Genomic DNA, 21,075 nt, shown 5'->3' on the forward strand with positions numbered 1-21,075 from the left:
CCGGGACCACGAGTTCCGGGTTCACGGGTCGCGGGTCCGCTGCGGCTGTGACCTCCGGCGGCGGTCTGGGCGCGCAGCTATGGCGTGGAAACCGGGCCTCCTCCTGCCGTTGCTGCTGTTGCTGCTCGGCCCCGCCCCGGCGCGCAGCTTCGGCCAGCTGCCCTTGGTCCTCAACACCTGGCCTTTCAGGAATGCAACCGTGGCAGGTGCGGGGCCGAGCCGGGGGCTGCGCTGCGCGAGCTCGCGGGGCGGGCGGGCTGCCGCTGGGCCGGGGCCGGGGGCCGGAAGCCGGGAGCCGGCCGACCTTCCGCAGCCGCCCCGCCGGGCTCTCCCCCACCCTTCCGCGCCGCGGCGTCTCCCGCGCCGCACCCTCCTCCCCGCCACAGCTGCATTTTAGGTCTTCAGCGGCGGGGTGACTTCTATTCGGACGCCGGTCACTATTTTCCACCCTGACCTACGGCACTTATGGCCTCTGCTCAGACTTCCAGGGGCCCCTGCACCTTCTTTTGCCTTTTATTGTCTTTTCTGGGCTTGTGTCTCTTGTCGGCCTCAGCACCTCTGCTTTCTAACCCCTGACGTATCTGCAGTAACTCTCTACTTAAGCTTGGCAAACGACCAAGTTCCCAAATAAAGCATCGTCTATTCACCTTTACTTTCTGAGCTACATGCTGACATGCCGTATTTATCACTAGAAATACGGGGTTCCAGTCTTGGTTATACATTATCATCATCCTCAGTTCAGTTCAGTCGCTCAGTCGTGTCTGACTCTTTGCGACCCCATGAACCGCAGCACGCCAGGCCTCCCTGTCCATCACCAACTCCTGGAGTTCACCCAAACCCATGTCCATAGAGTTGGTGATGCCATCCAACATCTCAACTTCTGTAGTCCTTTTCTCCTCCTGCCTTCAATCTTTCCCAGCATCAGGGTCTTTTCAAAGGAGTCAGCTCTTCGCATCAGGTGGCCAAAGTATTGCAGTTTCAGCTTCAGCAGCAGTCCTTCCAATGAACACCCAAGACTGGTCTCCTTTAGGATGGACTGGTTGGATCTCCTTGCAGTCCAAGGGACTCTCAAGAGTCTTCTCCAACAGCACAGTTCAAAACCATCAAGTCTTCGGCACTCAAGCTTTCTTCACAGTTCAACACTCATATCCATACCTGACCACTGGAAAAACCATAGCCTTGACTAGATGGACCTTTGTTGGCAAAGGAATGTCTCTGCTTTTGAATATCCTGTCTAGGTTGGTCATAACTTTTCTTCCAAGGAGTAAGCGTCTTTTAATTTCATGGCTGCAGTCACCATCTGCAGTGATTTTGGAGCCCAGAAAAAGTCTCTCACTGTTTCTAGTGTTTCCCCATGTATTTGCCATGAAGTGATGGTACTTTGGCTACCTCATGTGAAGAGCTGACTCACTGGAAAAGACTCTGATGCTGGGAGGGATTGGGGGCAGGAGGAGAAAGGGACGACACAGGATGAGATGGCTGGATGGCATCACTGACTCGATGGACGTGAGTCTGAGTGAACTCTGGGATTTGGTGATGGACAGGGAGGCCTGGCGTGCTGCGATTCATGGGGTCGCAAAGAGTAGGACACAACTGAGCGACTGAACTGAACTGAACTGATGGGACCAGATGCCATGATCTTCGTTTTCTGAATGTTGAGCTTTAAGCCAACTTTTTCACTCTGCTCTTTCACTTTCATCAAGAGGCTCTTTAGTTCTTCTTCACTTTCTGCCATAAGGGTGGTGTCATCTGCATAGCTGAGGTTATTGATATTTCTCCCGGCAGTCTTGATTCCAGCTTGTGTTTCTTCCAGTCCAGCGTTTCTCATGATGTACTCTGCATATAAGTTAAATAAGCAGGGTGACAATATACAGCCTTGACGTACTCCTTTTCCTATTTGGAATCAGTCTGTTGTTCCATGTCCAGTTCTAACTGTTGCTTCCTGACCTGCATATAGGTTTCTCAAGAGGCAGGCCAGGTGGTCTGTTATTCCCATCTCTTTCAGAATTTTCCACAGTTTATTGTGATCCACACAGTCAAAGTCTTTGGAGCAGTCAATAAAGCAGAAATAGATGTTTTTTCTGGAACTCTCTTGCTTTTTTGATGATCCAGAGGATGTTGGCAATTTGATCTCCAGTTCCTCTGCCTTTTCTAAAACCAGCTTGAACATCTGGAAGTTCACAGTTCATGTATTGCGGAAGCCTGGCTTGGAGAATTTTGAGCATTACTTTACTAGCGTGTGAGATGAGTGCAATTGCCTCAGAACTTCTCAAAAGATACATGTGCCTGGGCCCCGCTCCTGAGGTTTTCATTCCACTGCTTGAACCAAAACTTTTTTTTCCCAAGCTGCTTAAGTGATGTTGATTTGCAGCCAGCTGGGACTGAGACTGACTAAACTATCACCTCCTCTAGGAAGCTTTCCCTCATTTAGTACCCTCAGACCCAGTCTGAGTCAGGTGCCTGTCTTATGTGCTTTGGTAACATCCTGTACATATCATGGTTCTGTCATTTTCTTACTGTGTTCCAGTCATTTTAACTCGTACTGCCCCAGGAGTTTCTTCTACTCCTCCTCTCCCCCATTTGAGGCTACTAATAGAATTTTCTGGTGCTGAACTGGCTTTAGCATTTGATGGCCTTAAGTTTGTATGTTACAGGCAGTGCGTATGATTCAGAGAATGCATAAACAGGTTGCAAGAAATTGCCAGCGACAAGGAGACAGAAAAGAAAGTTCAGGGCCCCAGGCAGGAGACAGTTCTTTATGTTGCCTGAATTCAAGGGGGAAACTTCTCTAAATGTACTTTGAAGCCTGTTCTTTCAGTAGTAATACTTAAATTATTTACAAATAGTAGCACCAACCTGTCAAGGAATTCTATTTTTATTAATAAAGAAATTGACTACTGAAGACCTTTTTTCTCCTTCCCCTTTTCCATCTATGGGGCTCTGGAGAATATAGTTTAGTGTTAAAAGCATGGCCACTGGAGCCAAAATAAGTAAGTATTTAATATGGTATTTCTCTCCTTCCATTTTAAAACTTACAACTGAAGCTACTAAAAGGCAAATTGAAAATTAATGATATAGCATCATAAGATTTTTTCTACATAATCATTTAAATATATCTAATACTTTAAATAAAAATATACCTTCTGAAGTAGCCTCTATCACAGCAAGTGTCCATAACAGTACCATAACAGCAGATAATTCCAATGTGGGCTCAGATGGATTAATTCAGTTACTGTGTGATTAGTATCCCCATTTTAAATAGCAAGAAACAGATCTGGAGAGGTTAAGTTATTAGCTCAGGGTCACACGGCCCAGAATTATAGAAGTATTCTTTCTTCACACACGTAGTAGAAATGGGTACTAATAAGTGAAAAAACCCTCACTTTGCATCAATAGCTGAAGCCTTTGGATTCTTCATGGTAAGTAGCTGTCTTATATAATTCTGTCTATATCATTCTGACTTCTTTGCAACACTTGATAAATGAAAATTTCAACTTAACTGGAGTAAATGTGCAAACAATTTTTAAAATAAGCGTTTCCGTGCCATGTTTGGTCTGTTGCCTTTGGCATGGAAAAGGAAATCACTCTCTACACAAGCACTATTGGGATTTGATTCCCAGCGTGGAAGACGTTGGCAGCCGGAGGTTCGGCCCTGGACGCGGTTGAGAGCGGCTGCGCGACCTGCGAGCAGCAGCAGTGTGACGGCAGTGTGGGCTTTGGGGGCAGCCCGGACGAGTCGGGGGAGACCACGCTGGATGCCATGATCATGGACGGGTAGGGACGCCCTGCACGCAGAGCCGTGTTTCTCTCCGCAGCTTTGCTGCAGGTTGAGCTACATTTGCAGTTAGTTAGTCTTAAACCCAGAGCAAGATGCACAAATACATACGGTGTTTATTCTTGTTTTAATTTTTTTATTGGAGTGTAGTTGATGTGCAGTGTAGTATTAGTAGATGTGCCGCAAAACGAATCAGCTACACACATTCCTTTGTATTTTCCCATTTAGGCCATTGCTGACTATCCAGTAGAGTTCCCTGTGCTATACAGTAGGTCCTTGCTCTTTATTTTATATGTAGTAGTGTATATTTGTCAGTCTCAATCTCCCAATTTATCCCTCCCCCCCACAATGTATAAGTTTTGATATATTTTGATATAACCTATACTCAGTATCTTGTAATAACCTATAATGGAAAAGAAGCCAAATCACTTTGCTGTACACTTGAAACTAACACAACATTGTAAATTAACTACACCTCAATTTAAAATTTTTTTGAAAGGAAAAATCGTTATCATAATAGAAATATCACATGGAGGTAGGTAGGTCTCCTTAGAATAGAGAGAACCTTGAAGTACAAAAATGTGTACCTGGGAAACCATTGTTTACCTGCCAGCCACGAGCCCTGTGGTTTCCCTGACCTGAAGCCTTAAAGGCCCTTTCAAAAGCCAGAGCGGTGGGAAACTGAGAAGGCCAGTGCTTTGGGAGTATATGGCTAATTGATTTTCTGGGTTTTTTCCCCTTAAATGTCTGAATGTGGGAATTTGTATGAACTTTGTGAATGTGTTGTTGCTTCTATGGTACGACGGTGGAGTTTAATCCTACAAAACACTATAGGTTGAAGTAAAAAACTTGTGAGCATATAGAAATACCTGAATTAATCTTACCGCGCTTGTTTCTGGCAGCACTACCATGAACGTGGGAGCAGTAGGAGATCTTAGACGAATTAAAAACGCCATTGGCGTGGCGCGCAAAGTCCTGGAACACACGACACACACGCTGTTAGCAGGAGAGGCAGGTGTGTTTCAACTGTGCTCCATTATGGTGTCTTTTGGCTCTAGTCTTCATTCTGAAAAAAGGGCTCAGTATAAAATAGTGCATAAAAGCAGACCTAAGTTCAAAGTCCAGCTGTTTCACATAACATGTTTAACTTCGGATAAGTTCCTTAACTTCTAAATCATACTTTCTTTATCTTTAATGGAGGATATTTAGAAATCAGTTTATTATCAGTAAATGAGTAATTACTGGGGGGGAACAAGGATTCAGCATCATTTCCTTTCTTGTGTTACATTTTTATGGGTATAAGACCTGAGAGACATATGATGACAGAGGGTGGGAACAGAAGGAGTTTTGCTACAACAGTGCTACATCCTTGAACACCTTCCTAGGTATATACTAAAAATCATACCGTGATCTATAGTCAAAAATCACATTTGCTACATCGTTTAATGATGTAGTGAACAACTCCAGGAGGCATCCTTCAGTTTTGTTGATGTTCAGAATGGAAAGCTCCCCGACAAAGCCAGGAGCCGTTACTCTTTTGTGGAATCAGTTGTGCCTTTGTTGGGTGTCTCAGCATTTCTTTACATGCCAGGCACTGCACCCCAGTTAGAGCCACAGAGTCACTGTGGTTGCAGGGTGTCCCTTTCCTTTTGTAAAGCAGAAGGAGTAAGATCTGGAGGGAAAGGAGAACTGTCCTCACACACATCACCAGGGTGTCAGTAGATGAGCGTCAGGAAGGTCGTAGGGAAGTGGAGACCTGGAAACCGATGCCCACAACACTCCTTGAGTCTGAATACTCCCTGGACCGTCTGTGTTTCCCCCTCGTTGTGCTCCATGAAGGAGACAGCTGACCCACAGCACTTCCTGTACATACATTTTATTTAAAAGAAGACACTTAACTCATGTACATTTTTGTTCCCAATCTCCAGCCACTAAGTTTGCCGAAAGCATGGGCTTTATCAATGAGGATTTATCCACCAATGTTTCTCAGGCTCTTCATTCAGACTGGCTTGCTCGGAATTGCCAACCAAATTACTGGAAAGTATGTATGCATGATTTTTTAAAGTTATTTGAAAATATTGAGTGACAGTCCTTCCGCTTTCGGTCATCTACCTCTTGCCTGCAGCGTGAGTTAACACCCCTGGTTGCTCATTGGAACCAGCGATTGAAGCCAGCTCTGGGCACAGGTGGTCTCGAAATCTCCCTAGCTGCATCCGATCCACATCCCCGTTGGGGAGTTCCTGGCCCCTGGCAGTGGCTTCGGACTTAAAAAGTTTCTGCTGTGGGGTAAGGGGCTGCCTCACTGCAACTGCTCTCTGTTTCTTTGTAGCAAAAGTTTCCATGTGTTAAAAACCCAGTTTGGAAACCATTAATCTAAAGTATTTCTTAACAGTTTATCTATGTGCAGTGTACTCTATATTTTACCTTTATTCACCTTGAAGATTTATACTATTAGGTGTCTGTTACTAGAAAGATAATTTGCCTGTAAATCAATGGGAAAGCAAAGAAAGTGTTAATCCTCAGTCGTGTCCGACTCCTAGTGACCCCATGGCGATATTGTAGCCCGCCGGGCTCCTCGTCCATGCAGTTCTCCAGGCAGAATTACTGGAGTGGGTAGCCATTCCCTTCTGTAGGGGATCTTCCCGACCTAGTGATTGAACCTGGGTCTCCTGCTTTGCAGGCGGATTCTTTACGGTCTGAACCACCAGGACTTTAGCCTAAATCGGTTTTTCTTTCCCAGCAGAATCCTTCTTTGGAGTACCTTGATCTCTCATTCGCTTCTTCACCAAATTCTAATTACCTTTGAGTAACCAGGGAGTCTCTTGAAAGAGACCACTGCTTGACACCAGGTCACGGGAGGCACCCTGTGCACAAACGGATAAGACACGAGTTGTAGGCTTCTTGCTTTAATACTACTCCAGGTCCACAAGCTGAATTTATGAATTTGGATTATTTTCTTGAGCCTCTAAGATTCATAAAAGAATCTGAGAGTACAACTTAGAATATGCTCACATGAACCCAGCTTTGAAAATTGGAAGGTTTTAAAATAGATTTTGCTTTAAATCTCAGCATAAGTCTTCTTGGCCAGGCAACAGATTCTAAAATTGAAAAAATCAGGTTGTATATCTGATTTCTTTAAGGAATCCAAAAAAAAAGAAAATCTAATCTTAAAAATCATGTCTAATCTAAAAAAGAAAATCTTTATATTTGCCATTGTGCTGAGACATTTTGGCATATACAGAGAAAAAGTGGGGATCTCTTCCAGATATTATAGCTGTCTAGTCCATATTGGGTAATTCTGAGATTTGACTATGTATTTAGCAAAATTATATCCATCTGTTCACATAAGACTTAGCTAACCTTTGGCTTTTAATTCTTACTTTTCAGTTACCAGATGTCCTTTTGGTTTCTTGCTGATGTTTAGTGATTGTACATAACCACTTGCTGATTTCTAAAATCACCCTTTCTAAAAAATTAAAACTTAAATATTATTTACAGAATGTTATACCAGATTCTTCAAAATACTGTGGACCCTACAAACCACCTACTGTCTTAAAACGAGATGGTATCACCTACGAAGATACAGCACAGAGTTACAGTCATGATACTATTGGTAATTTGTCTTCTCTACAGTTTTTATGGTTATAGTCAGCCATTTTTAATTGCTTCCTTGTAGTTTTAAATTTCTTTATTCTTATTCATGAACCAGAAGGTGATTTTGATTAACTGCCAATTAAGGGAAAAAAACATACGTATACACATATGCATACACACACATTCTTTTCATTCTTTTTATATGTATACATTTTGGTCAGTTACCTTATACAAAAATCTGATGATCATTCACTTGATGATTTTTAAATCTTTGTTTGATATTTAGTTCTTTAATTATTTTATGTTTGCCACATTCAAATGATCTCTCCAGTCATTTCCGGTAATGTTGGAAGTTTCCATTAGTGTCCAGCAGTGATTCTCTTTGGCATAATCATTGAAGAGGCACTGAAAAGTGAGCAGTCTGAAGTGAGGAAATGGGATGCCTACAAAATGATGCCATGAAACCAGGTCATTAAAACACACAGATTATATACCACTGGTGTAATTTTCAGAATCCCCAAGATTCCTATTGTCTTCTACCTGAAATTAATGGAAGAGGATGTTTATATTGCCAATTGCTCAATTATTTGGTTTTATTTGAGGTACACTGTAGAGTTGATACCTACAATGATATATTCTTTTTTAAATTTCTAGGCATGGTCGTCATCCATAAGACAGGAAATATTGCTGCTGGTACATCTACAAATGGTATAAAATTCAAAATACCTGGGTTAGTGTTTCTAAAAGAACAGATCTCGAAAATATGTATTGATTGTCAGCCAATATGTCCTAGGTGCCTTGGGGGATGAAGAGCCTTAAGAGCACAGCCCTGCCCTCATAGCTGAGTTTACTGAAAGAAGATACATGAGTCGCTGCTAAGTGCAAAGGAGAAGGGGTCTCAGCCAGGGCTGCAGAGTTCAGGGGTGATCAGATTAGGCCGGGATAGTCAGGGAGACCACAGAGAGAGGCCAGGCACTGACCCTGAGCCTGAGCCAGGGAACGGCGATGTCCAAGCCACGTCCGGAGCCGACCCGAAGCAGTGCACACCTGGGTTCAGGGCTCAGGATGGCCAGAGCAGAACTGCGCATCTGTCAAGGGCAGGGAAGGAATACCAGAGCCGGACTTGAGGCGGTCTTTAAGGATTCCTGGACTTTTATTTCAAAGTAGCAGAAAAGCATGGAAGGTTTATTATTAACACAAGGAAAAGCTTGCTGAAATGCTGGCATGTGAGCTGGAAAGCAGGAACAGATTGTAGATGAGGAAAAGCAGTTGGGACCTGTTGAGACGATCCAGCGTGAGACAATGCAGGGTGGTGGTGGTGGCTGTGAACCTGTGTGGTCCCCCTGCGTGTGACGGGCTGCTGTCTGATCGCCGTGTAAGGAGTGCAGGGTTGTGAAAACCCAAGTGGAAAAACTAAGGAAAATCTTGCTTGTCTGTATTCTGATGAAGAATTTACTTGAAATGATAGTCAGTGACTAAGCAGAAACATCTAAGAGAGTTTTCTGCACCCTGAATGACCATGCTGTGCCCTCCCAAAGCCGAATAGGAGACTCACCGATCCCTGGGTCTGGGGCCTACGCTGACGACATGGTGGGAGCCGCGGCAGCCACGGGCAATGGGGACATCCTGATGCGCTTCGTCCCAAGGTGTGTCCCCCTCCTCCATCTGGGACTCCAGAGAGTCGGGTGGCAATGCCATGTGTCAGGATAGAACATAATCGTCTGTGCCACGTGACCCAAACCTGTGTGTGGCAGAACTTTTTAGAAACCCAGCCTACCAGCTCTTCACACTATCACTTTAACAGTCATAATCGTTCAGATGAAGCAGTCATAGTCGTCTGAAATGGAATAATACTGCTCACTGCGCTACACAGATGAGCATACTTAGGATCTATTTAAATAAAGTGTAAGGCCACTAAGAAAACATGAAAACTGACAACAGAAGTAGAAAATGGAGTCACTACATACCGTTAATGACTGAAAGATAACCCTTAAGAGTTAGGTGTTCTCTTCATGCCTACTGTTTCTCCCCATTGACAGTAGCCTTGTTTCTTATTTAAAGAAACTATACTCTATACTTCTTGACTTTAGGCTGTTATTACTAAATAACAGTTATTCAGCCAAAGCCAAATACATTACTTCTTATCTGAAATGAGTGGGTGGGTGAGCTGAAAAGACAGAAATGGTATCAAGATTACTTCCTTTTCTGTTGATATTGCCACAGAAGTTAGGGGCCTCTGTTCACCTATCTGCACTATTAAATTTGACAATTTTGTAGGTTTTACATGTGGAACCTCAAGTAACCAAACTTTGGAGTTTGTTTATTCTGTGACACTAAATTTTTGCCTCTGTTTAAATCAGCTATCAAGCTGTAGAATATATGAGAAGAGGAGAAAATCCAACCACAGCGTGTGAAAAAGTGATCTCAAGAATCCAGAAGTATTTTCCCAAATTCTTTGGGGCTGTGATATGTGCTAACGTGACCGGAAGTTATGGTGGGTTTTATTTGAAATTCATATTTGTGTGGACCTGCAAATGTTGATGAGGACTGAGACTTTTAAATGCTGTGAGGAATTTTATTCCTCTGCAGCAGAAACTGGGGCTATACTGAGTAGATAGATGTTCACTGCTGATGTGTCAAGACCCCCAAACGGTTAAAAATGCACCTGAGCCCCTCCTTGGTTGACTGGCAGTGGTTAGGATCCAGTCTTTGGTTTTTAGCTTTGTAGCCTTGACATCTGTCCAAAGGAAAGTTTAGCTTCAGCTCAAGTGCATGCTGAGATGGGCTAATCTAGTCAAATGCCTTTATTTGTTAGAAGTAGGTAGGGATAAATGATCTTCCCTGCTTCTTTTCCGTTCATTATTTAAAGGCCTCAGTCATTTAGATCTCAGGGTTCCCAGGTACAAAATGTATTACCAATTAGTAAACTAAAGGCGTTAGCAGAATTATTTTTGCAGTGTATTTGAGGCATATCGTTTGCTTCATTTACTTTTCATGTGAACCTATCACAGTTTCAAAGCACTTCAAGATCAACCACGGCCGCTCCTCATTAGTGAGATTTCAGATGGGGAAGATACACGGCCTACTGATCAATACAACTTATTAGGTTAGACTGCTTATTATTGTGCTTTGATCTCTTACTTCCCACAGTTCGGTATTTGAAAACTTGGTGGAGGAATTCCTTATGCTTTTTTAAGTACTAAAATGCAAAAGTCAATATAAGTTATGGGGGAAAAGGCTTTATGTCTAAAATAAGTCCGTTTCATCGATTCCCTCTTAGGAAATAAATCTTAGAAAGCTCAAAGTTGCATTTAACAGGATGTAAAAATGATAATTATATAATTGTAGATGAATTTAAAATTGACCAGCTCCTTATGCTGAAAGTAGTGGCATTAAAAGGATGCCCTCCAGGTGTCTGAGCCGGGGAAGAACTGTCTCTGTCTGACAGAGACCATCTTGACAAATTAGCCTCCCCACCCACGGGCATAGAAGAGTAGAAACGAACAGGGAGCCTGGGGAGGGGAGGATTATGGATGGATACAGGGAATGGCCCAGTGACTAGGAAATGTACCTGAAAATTTTCTTCTGCTACAAAAAGGGTAGGTATGAAAACTTTAAAATAATGGTAGCAATGACCGCATATGTATAGGAGCAAAACATCAGCCTTTATTATGAGGTCTCATGGGCTGTCAGCTGATGTGTGCTACACGCACACTGGTATGGCCTGCCTGGACAGCAGGTACACAGTGGCCACTGTCCGAAGCGGTGTCTGTACTGGTTGTAAATACGTGCATTCTACATTTAACCAAATGGCTTTCTTTCTTCTTGGCCCCAGGTGCTGCTTGCAATAAACTTTCAACATTTACTCAGTTTCCGTTCATGGTTTATAATCCTCTAAAAAGTGAGCCAACTGAGGAAAAAGTAGATTGCATCTAATCCAGCTTTTCTGTCAGTATCTATATTTAAAGAAGAAACAGAAGCTGAAAAGGCTACTCACTGTCATTGAATAATGTGCCTCATGTATTCTAAACTCTGTAAAATAAGCACAACAATAAATTTTATGCTGAAACAGCATTTTCACTTTGTATATGTGAAAAAAAAAATTTTGTTTTTACTTAAGCTTTATATATCCCCTGAAAATGAATATGTATGTGTGTATTTTGTATATGTTTAATTTTAAGTGATCTCTGGATTTCTGCTCAGTGTTTCAAGAAATTTCTACTTTGGGGATTTATTTCCATAGTAATATAGTAAAGGCACAAAACGTAATCTGTATTTGGATACTTAAATAGGTAGAGTAGCCAAGATATTTAGACCCAAAGGAAGAGTAATGATGAGTCCCACCATGATATGCTCTAACTGAATTTCAGTACCTTTACAGTAGTATGTCAATGACTTATTATCAATTTTACATAATATGGTCTTCTAGCCTGAAGAGGAAAGAATGCTGTTAATATTAAAGGTGCATTGTGTTTTGCACGTATTAGAAAATGTGGGCATCTCATGAGCAGCCGTGTTGATTTTCTTGGACTTTTCCATCTAATGGAGCTCTCAACCTGTGAAGGTTTGTTAGCCACAAAAATCTCTAGACTTTTAGCTACAAGTATTTAGTATTGATAATTTCTTGTGCAAGTGGATTTAGGGAACTTGATGTGTTCTGTGGTTTTATGAATCTCCTGTCCAGAGGCTAGCAATGAGTCAGTGGCTCTTGTCCGCCTTGCTTTCCTGAGCACTCAGTCAGCCGTCTGTGGACAGCCATCCTGAACTGTACGTGTGTGTGCTCATTATCATCTCTGCCTTCATGACCTTGTACATCAGGAGTCATTAATAAAGCTGTATGTACAATATTGTCCCCACCTACGGGGTACCTGCTCTGTTTTTTTCCTACACTCATCTTAAAATTTCATGGTCTTTGTAAGTTAGGGCTGGAAAGCTGTAGTTTTGAGAATGCTCTCAGGTCACCTGTGCTTAGACCTCACCCCGTATCATGACTGGGGTGCCTCCTCACAGACACCCTCTCTGGCCCATCCAGTCGGACTTCACAAAGAGGAACTTGAAAGCTGGACTCAGCAGCTGCTGATGGAGGCCTGAAAACCAGTAAGGAAATAATCCAGCCTCACACTCAGAGCAGCAGGGAAAATCTTAACTTTTGTGGGTTCCCATAAGGTGTGATGATTTGTTGAAATCTCCTACTTGGGCCTTGGAACAGGGAGAAAGAAGCCAGATTGAAACTCAGAGTATATTTATTTATATCAAGGTGAAATGCCTGTGTTTCTTGTTTGCCGTCCGTTAACATGTTAGGCAACCACGTACCACCAGAAAAATAAATTTGAAAATCTTCACAGCCTGTCGCTCCCTAGCAAATTAGTTGATCCTGATTTACTCTTGTAGAACTCTGACCTGAAGTTGTTAGACATGTACATGTACACTGCTGCGGCTACTGCTGCTAAGTCGCTTCAGTCGTGTCCGACTCTGTGTGACCCCATAGACGGCAGCCCACCAGGCTCCCCCGTCCCTGGGATTCTCCAGGCAAGAACACTGGAGTGGGTTGCCATTTCCTTCTCCAATGCATGAAAGTGAAAAGTGAAGTCGCTCAGTCGTGTCCAACTTTTCGTGACCCCATGGACTGCAGCCTGCCAGGCTCCTTCGTCCATGGGATTTTCCAGGCAAGAGTACTGGAGTGGGATGTCATTGCCTTCTCCGACATGTACACTATATGCACATAAAAAGGTATCTATTTCTAATACCAGCACTCAAATGATTCCTTTTGGTTTCAAGAGACAAATAATAAGCATAAGACATTTTTAATTGACATATCGTACATAGACTGTAACATACTTTTAAAGCTCATAATTTTTAATTGTTGAAGTTCCTTTTCAGTTTAGTCGCTCAGTCATGTCCTGCTCTTTGCGACCCCATGAACCGCAGCACGCCAGACCTCCCTGTCCATCACCAGTTCCCGGAGTTCACCCAAACCCATGTCAATTGAATCAGTGATGCCATCCAACCATCTCATCCTCTGTCATCCCCTTCTCCTCCTGCCCTCAATCTTTCCCAGCATCAGGGTCTTTTCAAATGAGTCAGCTCTTCACATCAGGTGGCCAAAGTATTGGAGTTTCAGCTTCAGCATCAGTCCTTCCAATAAGTATTCAGGACTGATTTCCTTTAGGATGGACTGGTTGGATCTCCTTGGAGTCCAAGGGACTCAAGAGTCCTCTCCAACACCACAGTTCAAAAGCAGAAGTTCTTTTTATTAAAGTATCATTATATCTGATACTTGGTGACTGAATTTGGACCTGAGGACATAATTGAACTCAGTATCTTAATAGTTTAATTAACTTCATTTGAATAAAAACTGATGACATATCTTAATTGGATGCTAATTATGAAAATAGATTAAGACCTATTTATGTCATTTTATTGGTCTTTTTAAAAAAGATTCCTAGACCTTTAAAAGTGCTTCTAAAAAACCATTTAAATTTTTTTGCTTGTTTTCTTGAGTATTATGCTATTTATGTGTATATATTTGACCCTTAGGAAGTTAAAAAAGATGGCAAGGCCCATGAAAATTGCATGTCTATGAATTGCCTGTGCCCCATAGGTGCTATAAGATAAATCTTTTCTTACACAATCTGGGGTCAGCCAGTAAAGAAGTGCCATATTTCAGTATTTGAAAAAGCATAGCCACTTGAAGGATAAAATCACTGGCACATTCAACTTGGATATAATGGGGAAAGTTAAAGCTGCCATTATCAACCTATTTGCGTCTGAGTTAAAGGGACAGGAAGTCATACAATTCTAATGCCTGGACAGTGCACTAAAGCATTGGTCAGCTGATTTAAACTTGTGACCTCTCTATGCTCTTTATTAGATGTGGTTGTTCATGTATTCTCTTTAATTAAAATTTGGTTTCTAGAATGTGGATGGCAACATATGATATTATGAGAAAATCAGATATTACAGTAGATGTGGAAAAAGTTCCTTTCAATTGCTAGCAATCTGTCTCCATTTCTTTCTAACTTGTGCAAAATCCTTAAACACCTTAAATGTCAAAAGACTTCTTTGCATTCCCAAATAAAACCAGTGTCACTTGTCTTGCTCTCTTGTTCCATTTATTGTAATAAAGGCTGATTAAAAATTAAACCAGAGTTCAGAATAAAAGCAATGTCAGACAATGATTCTAATGATGCTAAAGCAGTGTTGTATTGGAGACCCTTTTACCAGGAAGCCAAACCAATGCCATCAGCAGTATCTGGGAGCTAATTAAAAATGCAGGCTCTCAGACCCCACCCCAGGCCTACTGATTCAGAATCCACATTCTCTCAAGACCTTCAATGACTCATATCAATTTAGAATTTAGCAGTGCTGAGCCAGAGGATGCCAAGTTTCCTCCCAGAGGAGTTAGCCTTGTGAATCAGAAAGAACATGACACTGGGGTTTGATAGCCCTAAATGCGACTGAACAACAACAGCAAAACTGGAATTGTTTTTCTGCCACCACATTATCTATTGGAGAAATTCCTTGACGAGTCTTTTTCCACATCTGTCAAATTACGTCTGTCAATACATGTGCTGTTCATAAATTGTGACGCACCTACCACCGTGTCTGGCATACAACAGAAACGGAACCTCTTTTAATTCCTGGCCCTTGCCCACTCTCTCCAGCAGCACCAATACCCTGTGATTCTATGGATCTCAATTCCTGTCACAGACCTCATCTCCTACTGCCACTGCCCCCAACTGAAGAAAATAAACATAAATGATCAAATCCTGCAAAAGTAACATCATATACTAAGAATTAAATAGTTATCAGTGGCAGCAAATGGAGTTACTCCAAGCTTTGATATGCAATATCCCTCAGAAATAAATAAACTGAAATCCTCCTCTACTAGAGTCAGTTAGGCTAGAAACAATCAAGCTAACATTCCTGTTTTTCAAATTATCAAAATGTTGCTGTTGCTTGGGGGCAAGACGTACAGATCCTTGGAGTGTTGTCTCAAAACAGGGCGACTGTCGACCCAATTACCTATTAAGTGCTTTCCGTCTTTCAAAGTAACCCTGAAGAAATCTGTTTATTCTAAAGAGTTGTTAGGGGAGAGAAATGTCTCCCAAGATATCTTTTTAAATGCTGTTCCATTGTATTTTGAAGTGATATGTTTTGTCTTTTACTGAATAGGTTATTATTCAGAAATGCTCACTTATCTTTACACTCTTCATTTTGAATTCAACTACACTGTGACTTTTTGGTAAATCTTTTATGAACAAGGTCTCCAGTGGGTCCACTTTAATTGGTTAAGGATTATCAGCCGAGAACACTGTCAAAACTCTAGATGGTATTTCTTTTAAAAAATCATGCACAAAACTTTTCCTGGGATAAGTTGTCTGGATGCAGATAAAAACAAACCATGCTCTTGTGCCCACAAATACTATTTGAACCAGGCTTGTCAAAATAAGGATGGCTTTCAAGTGCTCCATTAGCAGTCGTATTCTTGAACAGCTTTGCTTTTTAAAACTGAATAATTTGTGTTATGATTCTCACAAAACTGGTTGAAAGAAGGAAGGAGATTGGAGGACTTCACTCGTTAAATATTCTTGTAGCTATTCTTTCATGGTAGACCAACAGAAGGCATCAAACACAAAAGCCCCTGAAGGGTTTCCTTCTGTCGTCTTACAGATCTAGACAATTCATTATCATTTCATTAGCCAGTGAGAAAGAATAAACAAAAACACACACACACACCTCCTGCCACACAGACACCATCTCTTTCTCCTCTCCCTGTTGGATTATTGTCTGAGTATGTATTGGCCCAGTTCAAAATCTTCCCTCACCTTCTTCCTTTCTTTCCTACTCAAACCTTGTGAACATCTTCCCAGCCCTTTCCCTGTTTATATCACAACATACACAAATGTCTCACAGGCTTTCCTGTGTACATCTTTGCAAAGCCTGACTGGCTAAGATGACTATTACTATATTTGCAATTAAATGTATCAATATTTCTAAATACTGTATGCAACTTAAAAGTGGTACTACAGCCAATGTTTAAGTTTAATTCTAAATTTTCTATGCTATCATACTTATGCATTAGATGAGCTATTTCATTCACATCGCTTTTTAAATCCCTTTAAAATAAAACTGACATTCAAAACCAAGATTAAACTAAAAATTAAAATGGGTAGTTTTCTGCCTGACACCATAAGAATGAATTCAGGGAAACAAGCTGAGTCTAACATCACTATACATTGAACATCATTAAGAAGATATAGTTCCTGCCAAGGTAAATCTAATACTACATCAGCAAATTTTTGATTATTATTTTTGGTTTACACTCTATTGGGTATAACTTCCATCTGCTATTAGGAGACATGTAAAATTTTTACCAGCTTTGAGAAGTTGTTTTGCCTTGGCATAATTGACAATCAAAACTAAACTAAATTACATTCATCTTTAAGGCATATTATACCTTATCTTGGCTTTGCAATGAATTTCAAGATGTCCTTCTGTGCACTGTTCTTAGATTTTAGAAAACCCTTCCATAGCCATTTGTATATTCAGGAAGTTCATTAATCCCAGCACATCCAAGTTGAGTTTTCCCAAAACCTGTTTTTACTCGAGCTACTCCCGGTCAGCAGTTAATAGGAAGGGCTTTCCCACACTCTTCTGGCATCAGAGAGAACTCTTCTGCAGGGCTGGGATGGGAGCCATCCACCCCAGACACACAGGCCTCCACAGAGGCCCTTCTCCTCTTCTGAGATTCTGATCTACTTTGGGAGAAGGGCTCAAAGGGTCAGGGGTAGTTGAAAGTACTCACACAGGGCACAATTTTTATATTCTCTCTTTTACCTGGGAGATTTTTCATAAGCCTGCTCAGATCCTCTCTGCTTGGTATGCAATACAGAAATAACAGGGTAAGTCTCTCATAAATTGAATTGAACTGACCATGGATTTGAAGTGACTGCCTTTACCACTGAGTTGAAGCCAAACAGAGTTGCCTCCCCTGGCTAAGCTTTGATCAGCGGTTCAGCACTTCCCTCTCCCTGACTAAAATGCAACCAGTCCCCAGCCCTGGTCTTATTAAATGTTCTTGTTCACTTCCCTGGAAATGCTTTAACTCTGGCACCTGCTGGCTGGGAGAGTGATTAGGATTTCATGGGACCAGAGCGTTTCATTTCTGGTGAGCCACACCACAGCCCATAAATTAATACAGGATTATGCTTCAGCATTGACTCTGCAGGCTTGTTTTGAACTGAAAAGGAAAGGCAATTGAAGGATGGAGAAAAATAGCAAAGGATCAGATGAAAAGTAAACAGTTGTACAAAACCCAACAGTGTGTATTAGCATAAGCGCTTTCTTAGGAAACTAAGAAGTGGACACCATGTTACTCTGTTCCTGCTGATAAACGTCATCCATCCTCTCAAAGCCTGACTCACTTTACACATGGAACATGGCTTACCCTCCGCCAGGATGCATATGGCTCGTCTTGAAGCTCTCTGGAAGTCAGTTCAGTGATTGCATTCGCCATCCCAGCTGAGCCCAGCTCTCCCCAGGCATTCCCACCAAGGTGCCAGGTGTCTGAATAAGGCTAAGATCCTCCAAGCCAGCACAGCCAAAGCCAAGTGCTACCAAGCAGCTTTCCTCAACACTGAGATGGGCAGGAGAATCACCCCGCTGAGGTCTGTCTTAATTCTTTCCTTCTGCAAGTAGAAAAATCGAAGAGGAGTCAGTACTGCTTACAGAGCTCTCTGGAATGGAGCTGGGAGCTCACTGAGAGACTATGACTCATGCCTCTCAGCCTGGAGGGAATCTGGCCTTCTGACCATTTACTATCCTAATGAAGGCATCTAGAACATCTGCCAGGAACTCAAGATACTTAGCAGACCCCTACCCTAAAGTGCCTGCTGATTCCCTAAGGACAAGTATTTCCTGACATGTCAATCATGATTTTTGCCAGGCATCTTTAACAACCCTGTGGCGTTTGTCTTTATAAGCCCCTGACTCTTCCCTTCCCTGGAAGCCTCTCTTGGTTTTTCCTGAGTTTGTGTCTCCAGAACTGCAATTCTTAAGACCCCAACTAAAGCTCCTTATTCTTGTAGCCTGGCTCCTGACTATGGTTCCACTTCCCCAGATAAAGATAATATAAATGTCGCTGTTGGCCCTTGGGCCAAATCTAGCCCACTGTCTGTTTTTCTATGGTCTGTGAGCTAAGAAGGGATGTTACATTATTAAGTGGTGGAAGAAACTTAAAATGACAATAATGTTTTTTGACACAAGAAAATTCTATAATGTTGGGTTGTCGGTGTCCATCAACAGAGTTTGTGTGGGCACAAATGCACTCCCCTACTTGTGTGCTGTCGATAGCTGCTTTTGTACGACAAGGGCAGAGTGGGGTGATTGCAACAGAGATTTCTAAATTATTCATTATATGACCCTTTACAGAAAAAGTTTAACTTCTGTTTTTAAACAGCTAAGTTTTGCATGGATTTCTTACACGGCAATAGATAAGCAACTGTCATGTAAGTTGAAAGAGTCTGCAAATGGAAACTTAAGAAGACATCTTAATGCAATAGTTGATTTCTTAGCCACATACCATCAGAGTTAAAATCCAAAAGGAAGCTAACAACTGGAGAAAATGAACGTTGAACTTGCTCAATGTTTTGTCACTTATTGCATACAAATGGCAGCAGTTTATTCCCACAGGGAACAGGATGAATGGAACATGTCTTGAGCTCCGACCATCTACCAGGCACTGTGCTAGGTCAGGGGCATGCGATGGTGAGTCAGAACAGATCAAGATTCTGCCCTCTGAGAGCTTACTGTCGAATGGAGAAGAAAGCCAGCAATCAAAGAATTCCACAACACGACCTGGAATTGGTGTGTCACAGTGATTACATATTGTATTCTGCTAACATAGCAGGAAGCTCTGACGTGCCTCCTGGAAAGCTCCACTGGGATGCCCCGCAGTCATCTCAGACTCGTCCAGTACAAACGGAACTCACTTTTCCCACCAAACATGTCCCTCCTACCATGTTTCCTGTCTCAAGGGCTGACAACACCATCCACCCAGTTGCTCAAGACCTCGACACTTGTCTGTCATAACACAGAGCCAATCACATTTACCTCTTAAATATTTCAAATCTGTATGCTTCTCTCCATTCACAGCAGCAGTTCCTTAGCTTGGCCATCACTTTCTTCCATGTGGATTATTCTAACAGGCACTGAACTGATTGATATTCTAAACTGGATTCAAGGCTCTTCTCTAATCCAGTCTCCAAACTCCAGAGCAAATTTTCACAAACCCAAATGTGACGGCATGTGTAAATCTCAAGTGATTACTTCAGTGCTAGGATAGAGGGCTAGCTAATCTGTACTACGGTCCCTGCTCACACCACTAAGCCCAGGTTTCACAAGTCTCCACTCCTCACATTCTGTCTCCAGCCAGACCTTCTTCACCAGGATCACTCCTCTGCCTCCCCTCCTCCTACAGTAAAGGCCGTCACCTCTAACAGAGTGCTTTCCCTCACTGCTGTTGTTCAGTTGCTAAGTCCTGTCTGACTCTGTGACCCCATGGACTGCAGCACGCCAGGCTTCCCTGTCCGTCACTATCTCCCGGAGTTTGCTCAGACTCATGTCCATTGGCTTGGTGATGCTACCTAACCATCTAATCCTCATCTAAACCATCATCTCCTTCTCCTTCTGTCCTCAGTCTTTCCCAGCATCAGGGTCTTTTCCAATGAGTCGGCTCTTCACATCAGGTAGTCAAATTATTGGAGCTTCAGCATCAGTCCTTCCACTGAATATTCAGGGTTGATTTCCTTTAGGATTGACTGGTTTGATTTCCTTGCTGTCCAAGAGACTCTCAAGAGTCTTCACCAGCACACAGTTTGAAAGCATCAATTCTTTGGCACTCAGCCTTCTTTATGGTCCAACTCTCACATCCGTACACGACTACTGGAGAAACCACAGCTTTGACTATATGGACCTTTGTCGGCAAAGTGATGTTTTTGCTTTTTAATATGCTGTCTAGGTTTGTAGGTTTGTCATAGCTTTCCCTCAGGAGAAGGCAATGGCAACCCACTCCAGTACTCTTGCCTGGAGAATCCCATGGGCGGAGGAGCCTGGTAGGCTGCAGTCCATGGGGTGGCTAAGAGTCAGACACGACTGAGCGACTTCACTTTCACTTTTCACTTTCATGCATTGGAGAAGGAAATGGCAACCCACTCCAGTGTTCTTGCCTGGAGAATCCCAGGGACTGCGAGCCTGGTGAGCTGCCGTCTATGGGGTTGCACAGAGTCGGACACGACTGAAGCAACTTAGCAGCAGCAGCAGCAGCAGCAGCAGCAGCATAGCTTTCCCTCACTACTGTAGTCCAGTTAAGTGTCCTTCCTAAGGGTTCCTGAACAATCACATTAAACACAAATAATCACCCTAAATTATTATGGCCTATAATTGTCCCTCCTGGATGATAAGATGGAGAACTATTTCTGTCTTAAGTTTTCTCCCCAGTTTCAAGTGTAATGCTTTAATGTTAGTAGGAAATCAATAGATATCTTCATATAAAAGAAAGAAGGTAGGAAGCAATAAAACTCTTCCATGGAACAACTTTAGAATTGATCATAAGAGAATTTTGCAAACATATAGGATATTCCATTAGCTAAGGTGGCTGATGAGGGTGGTTTAATGTGTAAAGGGCAGGGGAGGGCAGGCTTCTT

General features: G+C 42.4%; 1 protein-coding gene and 1 long non-coding RNA gene across 2 annotated transcripts in view; one reads left to right on the plus strand and one right to left on the minus strand.

The window, feature by feature from the left end:
- Nucleotides 1-12,225, plus strand: AGA (aspartylglucosaminidase). The gene is made up of 9 exons (XM_006080574.4): nt 1-206; nt 3,621-3,774; nt 4,678-4,790; nt 5,704-5,816; nt 7,274-7,388; nt 8,024-8,099; nt 8,908-9,015; nt 9,730-9,863; nt 11,205-12,225. The coding sequence occupies exons 1-9, from the start codon at nt 80-82 to the stop codon at nt 11,303-11,305; spliced, it is 1,041 nt and encodes a 346-aa protein (XP_006080636.3). The 5' UTR covers nt 1-79; the 3' UTR covers nt 11,306-12,225.
- The window catches only part of LOC112583706, a 26,994-nt gene continuing 14,894 nt past the window's right edge, over nt 8,976-21,075 (minus strand). Inside the window, exons 4-5 of the long non-coding RNA XR_006549318.2 lie at nt 17,820-18,060; nt 8,976-9,110 (exon numbers count right to left, since the gene is read on the minus strand). This is a non-coding gene — a long non-coding RNA (uncharacterized LOC112583706). The remainder of the gene's footprint in view (nt 9,111-17,819; nt 18,061-21,075) is intronic.

Source organism: Bubalus bubalis, chromosome 1 (genome assembly GCF_019923935.1).
Source record: "Bubalus bubalis isolate 160015118507 breed Murrah chromosome 1, NDDB_SH_1, whole genome shotgun sequence".
Lineage (NCBI taxonomy): Eukaryota > Metazoa > Chordata > Mammalia > Artiodactyla > Bovidae > Bubalus > Bubalus bubalis.